The sequence below is a fragment of the Talpa occidentalis genome, unplaced genomic scaffold, assembly GCF_014898055.3.
Source record: "Talpa occidentalis isolate TD23 unplaced genomic scaffold, MPIMG_talOcc4v2.1 talOcc4.12, whole genome shotgun sequence".
Classification (NCBI taxonomy): Eukaryota; Metazoa; Chordata; class Mammalia; order Eulipotyphla; family Talpidae; genus Talpa; species Talpa occidentalis.
This window is the reverse complement of record NW_023601212.1, coordinates 28,367,538-28,386,752: the sequence shown is the minus strand read 5'-3', so window position 1 is coordinate 28,386,752 and position 19,215 is coordinate 28,367,538. Positions and strand designations below refer to the sequence as shown.

General features: G+C 52.2%; 1 protein-coding gene across 1 annotated transcript in view; it reads right to left on the bottom strand.

Moving 5' to 3' along the window:
* Positions 1-1,704: 1,704 nt before the first annotated feature.
* ST14 (ST14 transmembrane serine protease matriptase) overlaps positions 1,705-19,215 on the bottom strand; it is a 36,994-nt gene continuing 19,483 nt past the window's right edge. Inside the window, exons 2-19 of the mRNA XM_037504346.2 lie at positions 15,526-15,685; positions 15,115-15,242; positions 14,806-14,876; positions 13,556-13,713; positions 13,299-13,334; positions 12,906-13,152; positions 11,142-11,281; positions 10,719-10,816; positions 9,800-9,909; positions 9,592-9,722; positions 7,798-7,902; positions 7,391-7,501; positions 7,186-7,299; positions 6,736-6,858; positions 5,753-5,939; positions 3,045-3,319; positions 2,392-2,528; positions 1,705-2,293 (exon numbers count right to left, since the gene is read on the bottom strand). Coding sequence (XP_037360243.1) covers positions 2,132-2,293; positions 2,392-2,528; positions 3,045-3,319; positions 5,753-5,939; positions 6,736-6,858; positions 7,186-7,299; positions 7,391-7,501; positions 7,798-7,902; positions 9,592-9,722; positions 9,800-9,909; positions 10,719-10,816; positions 11,142-11,281; positions 12,906-13,152; positions 13,299-13,334; positions 13,556-13,713; positions 14,806-14,876; positions 15,115-15,242; positions 15,526-15,685 — 2,493 coding nt within the window. The 3' untranslated portion in view covers positions 1,705-2,131. The remainder of the gene's footprint in view (positions 2,294-2,391; positions 2,529-3,044; positions 3,320-5,752; positions 5,940-6,735; positions 6,859-7,185; positions 7,300-7,390; positions 7,502-7,797; positions 7,903-9,591; positions 9,723-9,799; positions 9,910-10,718; positions 10,817-11,141; positions 11,282-12,905; positions 13,153-13,298; positions 13,335-13,555; positions 13,714-14,805; positions 14,877-15,114; positions 15,243-15,525; positions 15,686-19,215) is intronic.

The following is a 19,215-nucleotide window of genomic DNA, read 5'->3' as shown; positions in this document are numbered from 1 at the left end:
CCCAGTGCCCACACCAGGCCTGCCACTGAGACTCCTGGAGAGGGTGGGGTGAGCCTACTGGACAAACCGTCTACATTTCCAACTTGTTCCTCGGGAGAAAAACACTGGGCCAAGAAACCACAGTAAATCAGAATGGGGTGAGCAGACACTGCCATTGAGGGGCAAACACATGATCACAGCGAAGGCTAACAAGCCTGCCTGCTTTCTGACCTGGAAGGTGGCTTCATGTCAGGCCATGGTAGCAGAACTAGAGTGCTGTGGGTAGGCACAAGCAAGCCAGCTTCCCAGAAACCCCACTCTGCAGACAACCACTTCTACAGGTAGGCAGAGGCCTGGCAGCCTGTGGGGATTTGTACCTACAAACCGGACCCCATATGGGTCATGGGAAGCACCCCTATATGTCCAATTTTCATAAGATGGCACAGTCTGCACAGGAGTCTTCTGGAAGCATCTTCATCTGTCCACTTCCCAGGCCTTGGTAAGAGTGCACATTCTTCCCCTTCCTTGGGAGGCAAATCCATTGTGGATGTTTGTAGAGGTATGAGATGAAACTTCTCCCTCCCTCAAAGGTAAAACACTCAGATTAAGATGAAAGAGGCAATCACCTCCTTCAAGAAGCCTTCCCAGATTACTTTAACCCAACTATATTTCTTTTTTTTTTAAATCTGCTTTTTTTTTTAAGATTTATTTATTTATTTGTTTATTTATTTATTTATACAAGCACCGGGTACAGTCAGAAGGGCGGGAGGGTGAGAGAATTCACCAGAGCCAGAGCGGGGAGCAGAACAGGCAGAAGGACTGAAGTACACTGCTGAGGGGAGCAGCAGGCGGCAGGAGAGGTCTGCGCACCACGTGGGACCCTCCTCTGGTGGCCAGGGAGCAGCCAGGGAGCAGCCGGGATCGAACCGGCGCCACAGAGGCTGCGGGCAGCTCTGCAACCCAGCGCTCAACTGCTGCGCCACCAGGGAGGCCCCCAACTGTATTTCTTTCCTCTCTTTTATTTCCAAAACTCATAGAGTGCAAAGACCATTCATTCAACAAATATGTATTAGCATCTTCTAACAGTTGTTTGTGGATGGGGGGAATTTCTGGAGGATTCAGCGACAAGCAAAGACAAGCCCATATTTCCTCACGACATTGACCATCTGATTTCTCTTCCCAGGTCTGCTCCTTTCCCCAGGCCCCCACTGAGAGTGCCCTGGAGCACAGAAAGCCCTTGAAAGTCCCTTCAAGAACTCCCTAAGCCCTCTCCAAGAGACTAGTTAGCATCACTGACATGAGAACCTTAACCCATGCTACTTCCTTCCTTCAAAAGTTTAATTCACACCCTCATATCAGCCTCTCCCCCCACAGCAATCACATGACCAGCTGCCCACTCCACTTCCTCCTTTCTTCTTGGAATAAAGCCCCAACCCAACCCCCTGCTTGGGTAAACCCAGGCTGCAGCACCCACTGCCCACCACATGCCTCTCCCCAAGACCCCAGCTCTCGGCCCCAAGCACCCCTCCTATCAGGGCACCCGGCCTGGGGCACTGTGGACCCCCCTCTTAGCCTGACATCAGGGTCTGTGCTGAGGGAGATTTAAACCCAGTTCTTGCAGCTGGGGTGAAGAGGAAGGAGAGCCCATCAACTCCAATAAGAAAAAGAAGTGTTTTACTCACACACAAATACACACGCCCCGTCCCCCCAACCCCCCCCCCCCAATCTGGTCAAACAATTCCAATCTGAGACTCAGCAGTCTTCTAGAGTCCTTCTGGCCTGGGTTGCAGAGGAGCCTGACTCGAGGAGTCCACAGAATCCCCATCTGAGGGTCCCAGAGGCAACAGTGCTGCTGCCCTCATATCCGAGGCAGAGGCAGATCTTGGAGAAAGAGGCTTCGCCCAGCTTGGGCTGTGTCTTCAGACCTCGGTCCTCCCAGGCACATCTGGCGGCCTCCCCTCTCAAGCGCCCATCAGCGCTGTGCAGATGCGGGAGGTGAGGGGCTCTCCAGGCCAATTCGCCATTTTCAGGGCCCTGAGGACTCAGTTCACAGTCTGGGTTCAGGGGGCCCCGAGCGGGGTGCAGTTAGCGAGCCTGTCCTCAGTCCTCGGGTGTACGTGCTGTTGGCGCAGAAGGTGGGAAGCCCCTGCATCTACACCCCCGTCTGCTCTTTAATCCATTCCCGAAACACTGGCAGCCTGGTGTACACGCCTGGCTTGTCCCTCTGCGCGCAGCCGTCACCCCAGCTCACCACACCCGCCTGGAAGATCCGGCCATCCGCCTCCACACTGGACAAGGGACCCCCGGAATCGCCCTGAGGGGAGACAGCCTCGTGTGAGCACCCCACTCAGGCTCCCCAGCCCCTGCATGCATCCCCTTGACCCCCCAGCTCCCTTCGCCCCCCAAACGCACCTGGCAGGCGTCCACGCCCCCGCTGAGGTAGCCCACGCACATCATGCGCGGGGTGATCTGCTGCGGCAGCAGCTTCTCGCAGGTGGTCTGGTTGATGACCCGGATCTCGCCCTTCTGCAGGATCATGGCCGCGGAGCCTGCGAGAAGCGGGCAGGCTGGGCCGGCGCCTCGGGAACGCCCCGGCTAGGGGCCCCACGGGGAGAGCCCAGAGGCACCGTTCAACACACCTTGATGACCCAGGGGAGGTACGGGGAGAGGCCACAGAAGGTGCACTGAGAGGCTCGCGGGCCTGTTAGAGGTGAGGCCCTAAGAGCAGGTTGCTTTCCTCACTCTAGTCTGCACGTCTCCAGTGAGACACTGTACCAATATTCTGATTCGTTCAGTGTGACATTTACCAAGTACCAGCTTTATAGAGGCTTCTAGAGGGACTGCAGAAGCTGGGCTCCCTCCGGGACCTGACAAAGGGCCTTCTAAGTCCATTTGCATTCACAAGCGCCATTTGGGAAGGTTTGTATGTTCACAGGTGGAGAAATGGGCCTGGGGAGTTTAAGTCACTTGCTAAGGTCATTCCCGTGGCACAGCCTGGTCTCCAAACCCCCCACTCTCCCCACCTGGCTCCAAGTCACTCCTAGACAGCCCCACCGGCCACTCACCTCCCTCTTCTGTGTGGCCCCAGCCGGTCACCCAGATGGCCTTGCCCGTGGGGAAGGAATGTGAGGTGTCCGGTAGGCAGATGGGGCGGATGGTGCTGCTGTACTCCACCGGCTTCTCCAGCTCCAGCAGCGCGATGTCGTAGTCAAAAGTGAAGTCGTTGAAGGAGGGATGACTGATGATGCGCTTGAGTCCGAGCTCCTGCACCCCTGGGGCACTGCGCTTTCTCTGGTCATGCAGGCCCAGGTAGGCCTTCCACATTTTGGGGTCAGAGTAGCTGGGGAGGGGACGGGGGAGGTGCCATGAGCGCCACCTGGGCTGCTGAACCCAGGGAGGAGCAGTTGTGCCAGCTTGGCCTTGACCCTCAGCTGGAAACTGCAGCCTCCTCCCCACACCACCCCCCTAGACCTCTTTGTTTGCCTCTTAATATATTTTAAGTGATTACCATATATATAATTAATAATTAATCTGATCTTTCACAGAAGAATGGAAATCAATCCAAAGAATTTCATAACATGGTAGTACATATTCTAAGGACAGAATGAATTAAAAAAATAAGTTGAACGTTATCTACTGGGCTCACTATTGGTAGCAGTAGTGGTTCAGCAATTTGGACACTTTATCAGTTATAGTGGATACCTGAACAAACAAGGAAAAGATGTTGATTTTGATGGGAGCAGATCCAGTGTGGGGGGAGGCGCCAATTTGGAGTGGGGGGGAACTCTGAGCAACTGGGGTACAGTCCCGAGGGAGCAGGGAAATCTCACAATTTCACAGACCAAAAAAATGGCCTCCTTTATTTTTTAAAATTTTCTTGTATTTTTAAGATTTATTTATTTATGCATACAAGAGTTGGGGTGCAGGCCAGAGGTGCAGGGGGTGAGAGGATTCACCAGAGACAGAGTGGGGAGCAGAACAGGCAGATCTACTGAAATACACTGCTGAGGGAATCAGTGGGCTATACAGGAGAGGTCTGCTGCACCAAGTGGGTAGCTCCCTGGCCAGGGATCAAACCTGCAACAGTGGCTACCAAAAATAAAATGGTCTTCTTTCATTTGTACTTGCATCTTAGGTTTGACATTTTTCAAAAGAGAACAATGGGAAAAATCTATCCTTAAAATGGAGAATTTGTGTGATCAAGAAAAGCATAAAGACCTGCTTTATTTTATGGTCCCTCTTCACACTTAATCTATTGTTGCCAGATAAGAACGTCCCTAACACTGCTTTTATGACATCCTTTTTATTTTATTCAACAGCCTAAAATGGTTCACAAGACCTAAAATGGTTCACCTGCCCCAGTGTGATCACCTGCGATCCATCTTGCCTCACTGTTTCTCCTCAGTCACCCTCATGCCTGACCACATTCATCCGTCCATCTAGTCATTTAACCAATAATTATCGGGCCTCTATGATGTTCCAGGAATTGCACTAGACCCAGTCTTCAAGTTCACAGTGTACTTGTGGAGAGTGTGTGAACAGCACAGAGGACTGGGGCAATGCCATGGTAGTGCATGGGATGTGAGGCAGTGAGTCAGGAGGAAGCAGGTCATGAACCAGGCCTTGAGGATGAGGCCAGTCAACATCTGCAGGTGGGCGAGGAAACAGCACATTCAAAGAGAGCAAAGGGCCTGTTTCTGAAGCCCCCAATTGAAATGCATGGCGGGTGTGGTAACTGAGATTGGAGAGATGGGCAGGGGCCAGACAATATGGCCCTGTTCATCACCCTGTGGTATTTCTGCTTTCTCCTGCGAGCATGGCAGGCACTTTTTTTTTTTTTAAAGAACTTTTTTTTTTTAAAAGATTTATTTATTTATTTATACAAGCACTGGGCACAGTCAGAAGCGCGGGAGGGTGAGAGAATTCACCAGAGCCAGAGCGGGGAGCAGAACAGGCAGAAGGACCGAAGTACACTGCTGAGGGGAGCAGCGGGCGGCAGGAGAGGTCTGCGCGCCACGTGGGACCCTCGCCAGCGGCCGGGAATCAAACAGGTGCTGCAGAGTCTGTGGGCAGCTCGCAACCCAGCGCTCAACCGCTGCACCACCAGGGGAGGCCCATGGCAGGCATTCTTCAGAAGGCCCCCTCTGGAACAGTAGTATGCACATGAGAGAGTTGAGAAGGAAGCAAAGAAAACAGATAGAAGGTGCTATAGCCAAGTAGGCTGAGGCAGTCACAGCGTGAGTAGAAGAGAAAAATTGGGAGGCAAGAACTGGTGTTTAAACAGCCATGTACTCCCCTCAGCAGTGTATTTCAGTAGATCCGCCTGTTCTACTCCCCACTCTGTCTCTGGTGAATTCTCCAGAATTGTGGCTTGCGTTCACTATCCTGCAACTCTGGTCTACACCACAGTTCTTCTATGCAAAAAAAAAAGCCTGCCACTTCAAAGCTGTGCAACCTTGAGCAACTGACTTCTTTACCTCTCTGAGCCCGTTTCTGTAAAATGGGGACACAATCAGACCTGCCTAACCAGTTAAGAAAGCACTTAGATAGTGCTAGATGGAGAGGGAGCATCTTATTATGATGATGAAAAGCTCCATTATTACGTATCATTACGTTACTAAGCCCTCTACGAGGGCGTGTGCCAACCCACCAGTTCTGCTGCTGTCTCACCCTGACAGGACTCACAGACACAGGGGGCTACTCTACCCTGGGAAACACCAGGGCCCCATGCAAGGCCTATGAGGAAGCCCCCATTTCCTGCCCAGAGGCCTACCTGAATCCTCTCTCGTCCTTGTAGCAGTGAGCTGCAGACACCATCCAGCTGGGCGAGATGAGTGAAGCCCCACACACGTGGCCATGGCCCTTGGCATGGAGGCTCACCTGCCAGGGCCACTCGCCTTCGTCTGCATTCTCGCCTCCAACGACCCGAGACTGCCTGCTGAACGACCGCAGCCCACAATCTAGGGGGAGGGGCAGAAACCCAAAGAATGGTGAGATATGGTGGGGCACGAACCCCAGGCAAGAGCCCAAGTGGCATTGGCACTGCTAAGCAGTCATGACATGAGGGACCCCCTACAAGTAGCTTTGCAACACAGAGATGCATGCACATCCACCTGGCTCCTCTCCCCTACTCTCATATTCAAAACCCTCACACTCCCACCTCCCCTCACCCTGCACAAATATATTTAGAGGCCTCCAGACACCTGCTGGTTTGCTTAGATTTAATTTGGGCATCGTTTGCCTAGATGTCCTTGTGGAAGGTGGAAAGACACAGCTCTCAGAAGGAAGAGCAGATGGGTGACATGAAGTCACGGGACAGCTGAAGCAATGAGCAAATTTAACCTGCACCCAGCTCTTCTGAAATACACAAAAGGCTGCAAACTAAAGTATGGGGCTGTGGGGAGCCCTGCAGAGGAACTTGGTAAGCTGCTTTCTCCTCCAGGCAGAATGGGCAAGCCAGGGCTGCCACTCACTTGTGGTTGGGTGAGCAGAACAGGGGCCAGCCCAGCACTGCAGTAGGGACCCCAGTCCTGCCACAGAGGCACTGACACGCTGGCTGCCTGGGCCTTGCCTCTAAGACCAGAGCTAGCCCATGGGGCAGTGCCTTTGTGCCAGCTGGCAGTCGTCCCTTCTCCAGGTACACACATGGTCTCACCAGGCAGAGCTGGGTGAGGGAGGCACTGGCATAATCTCCACCTCTGAATGCACCTTGCACAGTAAACAACCTGCACCACCATCCAGGGCGTCCCTCCTCACCACAGTCCTTTTCATCTGAGCCGTCACTACAGTCCTTCTTCCCATCGCACTCAGGGTTGCCCTTGCTCACACAGAGTCCGTTGTGGCAGCGATAGGTGTGTTTGGTGCAGGTGACGACGCTCACTGCTCAAGGAGAACGCAGGGGAAGGGAATCAATTCCTCAACAATCAGAAGACCCACAATCCACCCACCTTATGCCCCTTCCCCAGGCCTGCCCCACCTATCCACACCCATGCCCACTGTTTCTCCGAGTCCTGCTTAAGGTTATCCACCTTCCAGAAGATTCTGCCCTGCTAACCGTTTCTCATCACGCCTAACGAGTAAGTAAGTGGCTTGTGTTCACTATCCTCAGATATGTGGCCTGTGTGTTTGCCCATGGCTGCTTCCTCCAGGTGCAACCCCCACTGGGAGAAAAGCCCCTGGAGGAGGGTGTGCTGGGCCAGGCCTCACCGCTGTCACACTTGGCTTCATCTGACCCGTCTCCACAGTTGTCCTTCCCGTCACACTGCTGGTTTCGCGGGAGGCACTTCCCATTGGTGCACTTGAAGGTCTGAGCTGGACAATCTGGGGAAGCACAAAGCACTTGGCAGTGGCTGGAAGTTCCCATGGGAGTCAGGGGCAGGAAGCCGGGACAGCCCCTCCCAGTGGGACTCACTACAGTCCTGCTCGTCGCTGTTGTCCCCACAGTCGTTCACGTTGTCACAGACCCAGAAAAGGGGCTTGCAGAACTTGTTCTTGCACGTGAACTGGTATGTGGCATTGCATTCTGGAGGAGGGCAAGGGACAGCTGTCAGTGGCCAGGGGACAGCTGGGATCCAGGCTCCCTCCAGCCTCTCACATCATGCCGCTGCCCAGGATCACTTTCCCACCTGGGGGTTGGGTCTGGGGCGCCCCTGCTATGGAAGTCACCCCAGACCCTACAGACACACTCCATAGTCAAGGCTTCTAAATGGTGGAGGGAGGGAAGGAGGAGTTGGGAACAGCGTGCCGGCCATGGGGACAGTTGGCAGGAGCCGGGTCACAGCCAGGACAGAGGGACACAGGGCCCGCAGCCCCACTCACGGCAGTTGAGCTCATCGGTGTAGTCCGTGCAGTCGGCCCAGCCATCGCAGCGCAGCTCGTTCCGGATGCATCGCCCCGTTTTACACATGAACTTCCCTGGGCATGCTGCAGAGGAGACACAGGATAATGTCCAGGCTGCCAGCCCAGCCACCCCTCCCTTCATCATGCTGAGGACCCAAGAGAGAACTTCTCGTTCCCACCCTCCACAGAATACCAGGGCTGCAGGTGTCCTCCAGGGCCTGGGACTTCCATGCCCCCAAACTGTGACCAGGGCCTTCCTACCACTGGCTGGGGAGTGCAGGCCATGGAGCCTCAGTCTGGACTGCATAGGGTGGGTACCTCCCAAACCTCAATGACCAAGCCCCGGGAAACACTGGGCAAAATGGAGTGAGGCCGGCTGGGCGTGCAGGCAGTTCTACTGCCCGCCGGCACCCTGGGCCAGCCACGTCCCGAGGGCCAGGCCCCGGCCACAACACAAGTGACATTGGCCTGCAGGCTCATGATGTATGTGTCAGTCCACATGCCACACAGCATCACAACAGATGCCTTCATTGTAAGTACTTTCCACATCTCAGTGTTTCTGAAATTGATGTGTCTGACCATTGACATCATCAGGCAGACGACAAAGTTGAGAGGAGGCCTCTGTGGCTTTCCCTACACAGGTTGTTTAGTCATTTAGCAAAAGGTGTTTATTGATCCAATTTCACTTTAGGTGGTAAGCTGGGCAGCTGAATTTTTTTTTTAAAGATTTATTTATTTATGGGGTATAAGCCAGAGGAGGGGGATGTGAAAGGATTCACCAGAGACAGAGTGGGGAACAGGATAGGCAGATTGAATGAAATACACTGCTTAGGGGAGCAGTGGGCATCATGTGGGTAGCTCCCTGGCCGGGGATCAAACTCATGCTGCAGTGGCTGCAGAGAGATTCATAGGTTGTGTCTTAACTCCTTGTGCCACCAGGGAGGCCCTGGGGCCGGCAGCTGAATTTTAACTTATATTTGGAATCTTACATGTCATCAAAATGTCTTCCAAAAGGTTATTCGACAAAAAATCAAGTGTGTGTGGAAGAACAGGTTGGTGGCACAGAAGACAATGAAATTAAAGGCAGTAGGAAGCGCTGAATCTCTTAGTGAAGATGACAGAATTCTCCAAGCTCGGAGTATTTAGTGTGATGATTCCTGCCCCAGGATTTCCTAGGATGTCTCAAAAGGATGCCACTTATGCAAAAATGCCACAAAGACAACCAGAGATTCTCACATTCACAGGGACAAAGTAACTCAGGGGCTCTCAGGCTCTAGCACCTGACACAGGACTCCAGGCCATGGCATGTGCCAGGTACACCTTGGCATTTATCATAAATGCATTCAGGGAAGAGTTTTTTCCCTCAAAAGCTACTAGAGGGAGGGTCTCCCTAGCGGTGCAGGGGTTAAAGTCTCAGCGTTATCAAGCTATCACCAGCCACTGCAGCATGAGTTTGATCCCCGGCCAGGGAGCTAACCCACATGGCACAGCAGACCCCTCCTATCTCGCCTGCTGCTCCCCTCAGCAGTGTGTATCAGTCGACCTGCCTGTTGTGCTCTCTACTTTGTCTCTGGTGAATCCTCTCACCACCCTGCACCTCTGGCCTACACCCCAGTTCTTGTATGCATAAACACATAAAATAAATCTTTAACAAAAAGCTACTAGACGGAACCTGAGATTCAGGAAGCACAATGCCCAGAAGATACAGAACTGAGTGTGCAGCGGGCTCAGGCCCTGTGGCCAGGCTCCTGCCTCTACGGATGCCTCACTCACGGTCGCTGGAGTCGTAAGACACATAGTCAGCCAAGAAGCCCGTGTCGGTGTGGGACTGATCCGAATGGAAGCGGACGGTGATCCTGTTGTTCTGGCTGGCAACCACAAACTGGGGCCTCTCTCCACAGTACCTGGAGGAGGGGCGACAAGTAGGAGGAGGATCCCTCAAGGGGCTTGGGCACCCCCACCCCACTGCCCCAGTGCTCACTTCTCCCCGTTGACCTCCACATAGTCCTTGGTGCAGGTGCCCAGAGGGACATTGGGCTCCAGCAAGTAGAAGAGTTTGAAGATAACCTTCACGTTCCGGTTGCTGGGCACCTGCAGAGAGAGATGCGTTCGGGCTCTGCTGCTTCTTTCCCTCTTTCCTAAACCCAGCAAGGTCCCGTGGGTGGGGCTGCTGGGGCTGGGGGCAGCCGCACAGATCAGGCCAGGGCTGCTGAGCTTTGCCCTCTGCCATCCAGGTGGGTGCCACAGACCACACAGCAGGAGCGACTCAGGCTCCTTGTACGGGCAATCACGCTCAGCGGTGAGACACAATTAATGACTAACGGAAGTTCTGACGTCAAAGAAAAAAGGGATGATGGTGTGAGGGGCAGTTTCATCTGTCCAATGGGCTCTTGTCTCGCTGCCATTTAGCAGATGCTTTCTACGTGCCTCACACAAGGACAGCACCTGTGGACAGTGCCTCTGAAGGACAGATGGACAGCGCCTTGGAGGGACTGGACAGTGCCTCTGAGGGACAGATGGACAGCGCCTTGGAGGGACTGGACAGTGCCTCTGAGGGACAGATGGACAGCGCCCCTGAAGGACAGACATCATCACACTCACTTTATCCAAGAGCCAGGCAGGCGGTGAGAGGTGAAAAGGGCCCAAGGTGCCTCGGTCTGCACAGACCAAGACCAGGAACTGAATCTGGGTCTCCTTACCAAGGCAGATCAGCCCTGCGGAACCCACCCTGCCCTCTGGGGCTTCAGAAGTGGGACCTCTTTGGTTGCTAAAGGGGCTCACCCTCCCTCTTCTGCCCTTCCTCCCCTTCCAGCCTGAAGTCCCTTTCCCTCCCTCCCTCCTGCTGTCTCTCCTTTTCCTTCTCTCCTTCTGCCCCTCCCCCCCTCCCTCCCATCTCCTACCTGGATCTCCCACGTGCAGTTGATGTTGGGGGGGTAGTGGCCAGGGTAGAAGGGGCTGGTAAATGTCCCATTGTTTCCCTGTAAGTAGCCTCCACAGCCTGAGAGGAAAGGTGGGAGAAAGCATGAGCAGTTGCTTGGCCAGACAGGCAGCCCAGGGGTCCTGACACAAAGCCCACACTTCTCTCCAGCTATGTGCCGGGCACCTAGACTCCCACAGCTCCCAGAAAGTCCATGTGCTGGAGGCTGACTGTTTAGAGATGGCCCCTGACCCAGGGGGTGGGCAACAGGCTCTCTGATTTAAGCATTAAACCTCTATCCCTGCTCAGGGTCAGCACAATGTCACAGGCTTGACCCACGACCTCTGGGGCTCAGACCAGTCTCCAAGGCCTGTCCCTTCTCAGTTCTGCCCCTGTCCCTCCTTACTGCTCATGCGAGGCAGCTGGAAGAACACGGCCTCAAAGCCAGGGTGTTGTCGCTCAGTGTTGGCTATCAGCGTGACGAGCAGGACGTTCTGAGAGGAGAGGAAGGTCAGGTTGTAGGAGGGAGGGTAGGTGCCACACAGCCTGTGAGGGCAGAGAGGACAGGCGTCAGGGAGAGCAGACAGAACCCAGGCAGAGGGGCCCGTGAACCCCCCCTAGCCCGGCTCAGAAAGACCCTCCCCACACAACCAGCAACCTGAGTAAGGACTTAGTTGTAAGACTGTCTGTTTAAAACGGAAAGTTCAGAAACACTGAATGCCTAACAATAGAGGATTCACAAAATAAGCCAAATGAACAAAGGGCTAAAGAACAGCAATAGAGTAGTAACAGCAACAACTAACACTTACTATGACCATCCCAGGTGCTGCTCCTAGTACTTTTACAGGTACTAACTCAGGTATTCAAAACCTATCAATGAAGCAGATACTATCACCCCATTTTACAGATAAGGAAACTGAGGCATCCAGAGGAGCTCTAACTTGCCCAAGACGCCAAAATTAGCAAGTGACTGCAATTCAAACTCAGCATGCAGGCTCTGGAGTCCCTCCAACTGAGAATGGTGACATGCTGTCTCTAGCAGGAAGACCACCATTAAAAATGGCAATTAGAGGGGCCCCTCTGGTGGCGTAAGGGTTAAGTCTCAGTGCTGTCTCCACGATGGCCTGAGTTCGAACCCCCACTAAGGAGCTAACCCATATGTAGTACAGCAGACCTCTTCTGTCCTGCCCGCTGCTCCCCTTAGCAGTGTATTTTAGTAGATCTGCCTGTTCTGTTCCCCACCTTGTCTCTGGTGAATCCTCTCACCCCCCACACCTCTGGCCTATACCCCAGTTCTTGTATGCATGCATAAATAAATCTTCAAAAAAAATGGCAATTAGAGACGGGACTACTGACTTGGAAAGGTCATCACAATACACTTCATTTTTTAAAAGCAGACAAAATGAATGTCCCACATAACCCTACTTTCAAATATAAACACAAACATACACATTCATAGAAAAAAAAAGTCTGAGACGAGACATCAAAAATTTAAGTGATTATTTCTAGATGGTAAGATTACCAGTGACTCTGTGTGTGCTCATTTTCTACTTCTTCCTTTCAGAACCATGTATTTATCTGTTTACACTTAGCCACTAGCCCCTGCCACAATCACGCTAGAGCCAGGGACCAGACGACTAGAGATAATCCTGGACTTCTAAGTCCACCAGAATTACTCAAACTAGACAGTCCCAGCCCACTTACCCTGCTCTGCCTCACCTTTGCTACAGAAACCACAATGAAAGCTCTTCCCTACTTATCCCTCCAGCGTGCTCTGCCTCCTGACCTGCTCCGGTGTGCCCCTATGGCCCTGCATGGCCCCCCTCTTGGAAACTGCAATGAACTATTTTTTCAATAACAGTCATCTTCCTCATCTGTTGTCTTCACCACACCTGACTATAAAACCTATATTCACAACAGAGGCAAGACCTTTGCTTGACAGGGAGGGAGTGCTCCCTGCTCACTGGCATCTCAGGACCAGTGATCCTGCCACCCCTTTGCCAAGACTGATGGAATCATCTCTGAGATGCTGCTGAGGAGTGTGTGCTGTGGCCAGTGGCCAGCATCAGACACTGTCTCTCCAGCCTATACTATAATTCATTCTGGAGACCAGGTCACCAGGGCAGCTGGCAGCTCCCGCAGCCCAGCACTGCTCCCCAGGGACACTCACTCCACCAGAGCACGGGGTTCCACAGGGCTCAGGCTGTCATACACCATGACCAGGTCACGGTCACTGCCGCTGCCTTTGCAGGGTGTGACATCGAAGCTGCGGAAGGTGAGGCTGAGCATGAAATTGGCATCTCCCCGCAGGGTCCACTGGCAGCGGGCGTGTGATGGGTAGGGGCTGTCGGGGAAGCCAGGCGTGGTGAAGCGAATGGGCTCACTCCCTCGGGCGTGGAGGGCAAAGCTGCAGCTGTCTGTGGGGGAGACAAAGGAGGCGGGACAGTTGGGCAGTGCCAGGGCCATGCTGGCCAATACCACCACGTGGCTTTGGAGGGCTCCATTGACCCAATGGGCACCTGGCCACACCCCTCCTCCTCAGGGATAAGGGTGTGATACTTACTATCCTGGGTGGTCTCTATTGTTCTGGGGTCAGCAGCTAAAAAATAAGAGGGAGAATAAAGTCGTTACTGACGTGGTCTATTTCCTTATTTCTGCATCCTCAGCCCCTAATGGGAAGTGCCAGCTGCAGGCACAGTCTTCTTGTGCCCACACCAGTGAGGGAGTGTTGGCTGCCCTGCAATGGTCCAGGGCCCGGCCCTATTCAACCAAAGGCTGGTCCGACAAGTGCCCACCCCCCCCCCAGTGCCCTGCACTCACGGAAGGCCACCACAGAGGTCACCTCGAAGTTGTTCATAGCACGGGAGCGGGGTGGCAGTGTGATCACGTGCTCCTGGGCCATGGCGCGGTCAGCCTCCTCCACCAGGTACTGCGGGATTCTGAATTCTGACCAGTAGTAGGCGATGACACTGCCCTCGCTGGGGGACAGAAGCCGCCTGAGACATGGGTGGGCCCTGAGACCCAACCTGTCCCGACCACCCACCCCCACTACTGCTGAGTGTAGATGGGGCAGCTCAGGTTGTGAAAGGGTCACTGAATGACATTCCTCAGGAAGAGCCTCCCCACATGCTCCTTTGTGCTCACTCCGCTTGGGCCTCTGAGCAGGAACTTCTACCCCTACCTAGCCCTCTGCTTTCAGTCTCACATCCAGGCAGACAATGTGGGACCAGCTGACACTTAATAGTGAGAAAAAAGGGCCTCCCTGGTGGCACAAGGGGTTAAGCACAGCATGTGAAACTATCTGCAGCCTCTGCAGCATGAGTTCGATTCCCCAGCTGGCCAGGGAGCAACCCACATGGTGCAGCAGACCTCTTCCATCTCGCCTGCTGCTCCCCTCAGCAGTGTATTTCAGTCAGTCTGCCTGTTCTGCTTCCTACTCTGTCTCTGGTGAAACCTCTCACCCCCCACACCTCTGGCCTATACCCCAGTTCTTCTATGCATAAATAAATAAATCTTTAAAAAAAAAAAGGAAAAAAGAGTGAGAAAGAAACTCAGGTTGGTCTGGAACTCTCCCATTAGCTGGACACTGAGCAACAACTTCTAGAATGTTTACTGAGAGGGGACAAGAATGCCAGCTGCCACACAGCATTCCCAAAAATCATATGCAACAAGTAAAATAAAAGATACTTTTGTGATAAAGGCCATTTTTTACAGAAATATTTCAAAAGCGGACCAAGCAAGGACAATGTGAGGCTCACTGAAGCCTTCCTGAGCACCTCAACACCCCCTGACTCAACCTCGGAAAAGTAACACCCATTGCTGAGGGGCTGGTGTGGCAGGCCCTGTGCAGAGCATGCCCACACCCACACACCCCATCCGGGCAACTCTGCTACGTCATGCTTGCCCTGGAGACGGAAGTTAGGCGGATAAGAGCAGGAGGACAGAACCAGGACAGTGCCCTGGCCCTCCAGCCAGCACTTGGCAGCTTTGCCATGGAGCAGACAACATGCCACCTCCCACCACACTGAGCCAGCCCCGCGACCTCGCAACAGCCTCTCCCCAGCACCCACCTGAAAGCAGTCACGGCCGACTGCCTGTGGTAGGGACCCAGAGCCGGGTTCCTGCTGTACAACAGCACCAGCTGAGGAAGGAGAAGAGGCTCACAGCAGGCTGGAGGGCAGCCACAACCCCCTGCCCTCCCTCTGACCCCCTGCCCACCCTCCGGGCACCCACGCCCACGCTGTTCCCTCCCTCCTGGGGCAGTGCTCCTTCCCAGATGCCTGGAAACCAGGTCCAGAAATGGTCTTTTAACCCCAGTGTGGGTGGGAGTGCCAGCTCAGCAGCTGAGTCGGGGCTCCCCACCCAGAAACTGGACTCACCGCTTCTTTCACTTTGCTCGCTAGGTTTGCAAACTCCATGGAGTTTGAGTTCTCATAGGCATCCAGAAAGTTCTCATTTGTGATCCTCAGGTAGCCATTGAAGACCTTCTGGACCCGCACATTCCGATCTGTGAGAGACGAGGGAAGGAGGGGGCTCAGAGGAAGTGGCAGCCCTCTAAGTGTTAGCCCACACCCCCGTCCACAGCCGCCCCAGCAACACTGAGGGGGCGACATAGACAGCCAGAGCAGGGGTGAGCCTCAGGGCAGCTGTGACCAGCTCTCATCACCCCCACCTGCACCGGCCATCATCCCTTCCTCACATCCACAAAAGGTGGCCCCTGAGTCTGTCCGTTGAAAGAGGGGATGCAACCAGCCCACTTGGCCATCCCCAAGCCTCACCACTTTACTCACAGTGGAAGTGCCACACGAGCAGCCCGGTCATGAGGGAAAGCACCAGGAAGCCCACGAACAGGGTCAGCAGCACCACCCAGCGCCGGGGGCCACGCTTCTCCATCTTCTTGGTGTTGTTGACCGGCAAGAACTCCACGCCTTCCTCGCAGCCATTCATGTTCTGAACAGAGAAACACAGTGTGCTAAGCAATTTGCTCACCTCCACAGCATTCCCAGGCTGCCCATCAAGGGAAGAACGTTTACTTTTTGTAAGGTCCAGCACACACTCAAGGAGAAACGAAGAGCAGCTTTCCCATCCTTGCATCCCGCCATCCGGGCAGCACCAGCAATGTGTCACCCAAGAATCAGTAGTTTAAATGAAAACGAAATGAACAGCCTGTGTAAATCCGTCACTGAGGCCCTCCACTTGAATGAATCACCCTCAAGGAGGTGGATGCCCAGGTGTGGGACGCACAGGCCCAGCCCAGGGCCATGACTGGCCACGGATTGGCTGCCTGGGGCCTCTGTGCAGACTTCTAAAGGCAGCCCCTCCTCCAGCGAACATAGCCACAGGCTCTGTGAGGATTCCCGGTAGAGGAGGTCCCCACTCCAAGGCAGGAGCTGTGGGCATGAAGTAAACCACACACCCTCTCCAGTGGCCTTCCTCCATCAATGTTTAACTGGCCAAAAGGAAAAAAGGCAGTAAACCCAGGCAGCACTGCCATGCCTCAGTGGAAAGTCACTCTTCTTTTGGACTTCAATGTCCCCATCCAGGAATCTCAAGGTGAGGTGACAAGGTCAGGTCTTTACTGTACTCCACACCCATGCACAGACAGGAACACGAAAAGCAAACAAACCTCACCAACAGGACCACAGTTTCCCCAGAGTCCTCCCTGCCAGTAGCACCCAGGAAGAAGAGGCACGAACATGGACGGGGGCAGGCGGGGTGTCTGCAGCACTAGGCGACAGCACTAGGCTATGCCCTGTAGCATAGCCTTGATCTGTCCTGAAGCCTGAAGAAGCTGTGCCCTTTTAGGTTTAATGACCAGGTACCCACTCCAAAGGGTGTTGTAATAAAAGCAAGAGTGCCAGCCCAAATCCCACAGATGTGGCCACTTTCAAGTTTCTAGATGTGGTTCTTCTGGTGTTCACCTCATAACTTGAAATGTTGCACCTGAACTGACATTTCTGGATTTGTCACATTTACCCAGTTCCTATTAACTCACTACCATGAAAGATTCTTTTTATTTTTTAAGATTATTTATTTACGCATACAAGAACTGGGATGCAGGTCAGAGGTACCGAGGGTGAAGGGATTCAGCAGAGACAGAGTGGGGAGCAGAAGAGGCGGATCTATTGAAACACACTGCTGAGGGGGAGCAGCAGGTGAGACAGGAGAGGTCTGCTGCACCAAGTGGGTCAGCTCCCTGGCCTGGGATCAAACTCGTGCTGCAGTGGCTGCAGATAGCTTCATAGTGCTGAGACTTAACCCCTTGTGCCACCAGGGAGGCCTCACTACCATGAAAGAGTCTCCCCACCCCTAACCCATTTGGATACTGATATCACTACTGTTCAGTACTGTCCCTTAATCAAATTCTGCAGAGAAACACATGCCATAGCTAATGCTATAGTGGTAATCATACTGCAACTGATAAATGAAACAAATCGATACATTGCACACCTTAAACTTACAATGGCTACATATTGATTATATCTGAATAAAAACACACCCCAGAGGCAACCACTTAAGATGCTTTCAAGAATTTTGCTCTCCAAGGGGTTAAAGTCTCAGTGCTATCAAGCTATCACCAGTCACTGCCGCCTAAATTCAATCCCCAGCCAGGGAGCTAACCCACCGGCAGCAGACCTCTCCCGTCTCACCCACTGCTCCCTTCAGCAGTGTTTCAGTAGATCTGCCTGTTCTGCTCCCCACTCTGTCTCTGGTGAATCCTCCCACCACCACCCCTGCCCCCCAACATACACACACCTCTGGCCTATTCCCCAGTTCTATGCATAAACAAATAAAAATAAATCCTAAAAAAAGAAGAGGTTTGCTCTCAAATTTGTGTTCCTAAATATGCCAATACCTCTCTCTCTTGTTTCATCTATTTAAAATATAACCAACTGGGGGCCCTGCCGGTGGCTCAAGGGGTTAAGTCTCAGTGCTATCAAGCTAACAGCAGACTCTGCAGCATGAATTCCATCCCCAGTCAGGAAATTAATCCACATGGCACAGCAGACCTCTCCTGCCTAGCCTGCTGCTCCCCTCAGCAGTGTTTTCAGTCCATCTGCCTGTTCTGCTCCCCGCTCTGTCTCTGGTGAATCCTCTCACCCTCTGTACCTCTGGCCTGTACCCCAGCTCTGGTCTGCGTAAATAAATAAAATAAATCTTTAAAAATAAAATACAACGAACTGACTTCCTACTATGATCATGTAGATTTAACACCCTTTCCTTCGTTTTTCTCACCTAGTCTCCCAAGAGTTACAGGGTACCATTTTTAAAATATTATATCTATACTTTATTCATTATTTATCTTTGAAAATATTGTCCACTATTATGTTTCTTTTCCTGTACAACTAATTTGCTTTGCCAGCTGCAAATATTTATTTGCTTGGGTTTCTTTTAACATATACAATCTAAGAGAGCCGTAATGCTCTTCTCAACCTCTCCCACAGAATGTCAAATATCCTACCATTTCTTTTTCTGCCTGGGGTCTCCCTTCTAGAGCTCTCTGTCATTTCCTATAGCTATTGTCTGCAAGTTCCCTCACCATCTCTCTGGAAATTTTTTCCCTCTCTCTCTTCAGTTAAAGCTCCTTTTCCTGGATTCCATGCCTTCATCAATCTTTGCTTACCTACATTTTTTTGTGGAACACATACTTCCTTTGTTTCCTGAGCATTAAAATTTTTGAGACTTTGCACATTTCTCAAAATACCTAAATTCTGCACTCACAGTTACTGATGGTTTGGCTGGTTATAGGACTGTACATTTCCAATAATTCTCACTTAGAATTTTGAAGGCACTTCTGTCTATATGCTTCTAATTTTGCTTTTGAGAAATATATTAATACAATCATTACATTAATACAAAATCATTCATGACTTTCTCTGAAAGTCTTAAGAATATGTTTTGAAGTCTTCAAATTTCATTACGCTGAGTTCTCCACCTACCCTTTGAATTTGGAAACCCATCTTTTGGACTGGGAAAACGTTCTTGCTTTATTTTAAAAATTATGTCCTTCTTTCATTTTCTCTGATCTACTTTTCTGCAACTCCTGCTGTATTGGTCCTCTTTATCCTTTCTCTGCTACTATCGATCTCATTGTTTTTAACCTTTCTATTGAGTCTGTCATTTCTGCTATCAAAACTTTAATTTTCAAAAATTTCTGTCTTGTTCTCTGAAGTTTGACTGCAAAATTTTCTCATCTTTACATTTCCATTGGGTATCTTTTCTCTGTTTTTCACTTTCTCTTTCTTGTTGAAGGCTTTCCTCAATTGCCCAGGGATGCCTAGTTGTTTGCTTAGGAATGAGGTCCTAAAGGTTGTTTGGAAGCTGTGTGCAGGGCTTGCCACTGTAGCTTCATTGTGATTCACCAGTAAGTCAGATTTCTTTGCCAGGAACTCCCAAGTGCTAGGCTATCTTTTCTATGGGATGATTTAATTGCTCCAGAGAATAATTTTCTAATTTCCTGGATGGAGCAATTTAAACCC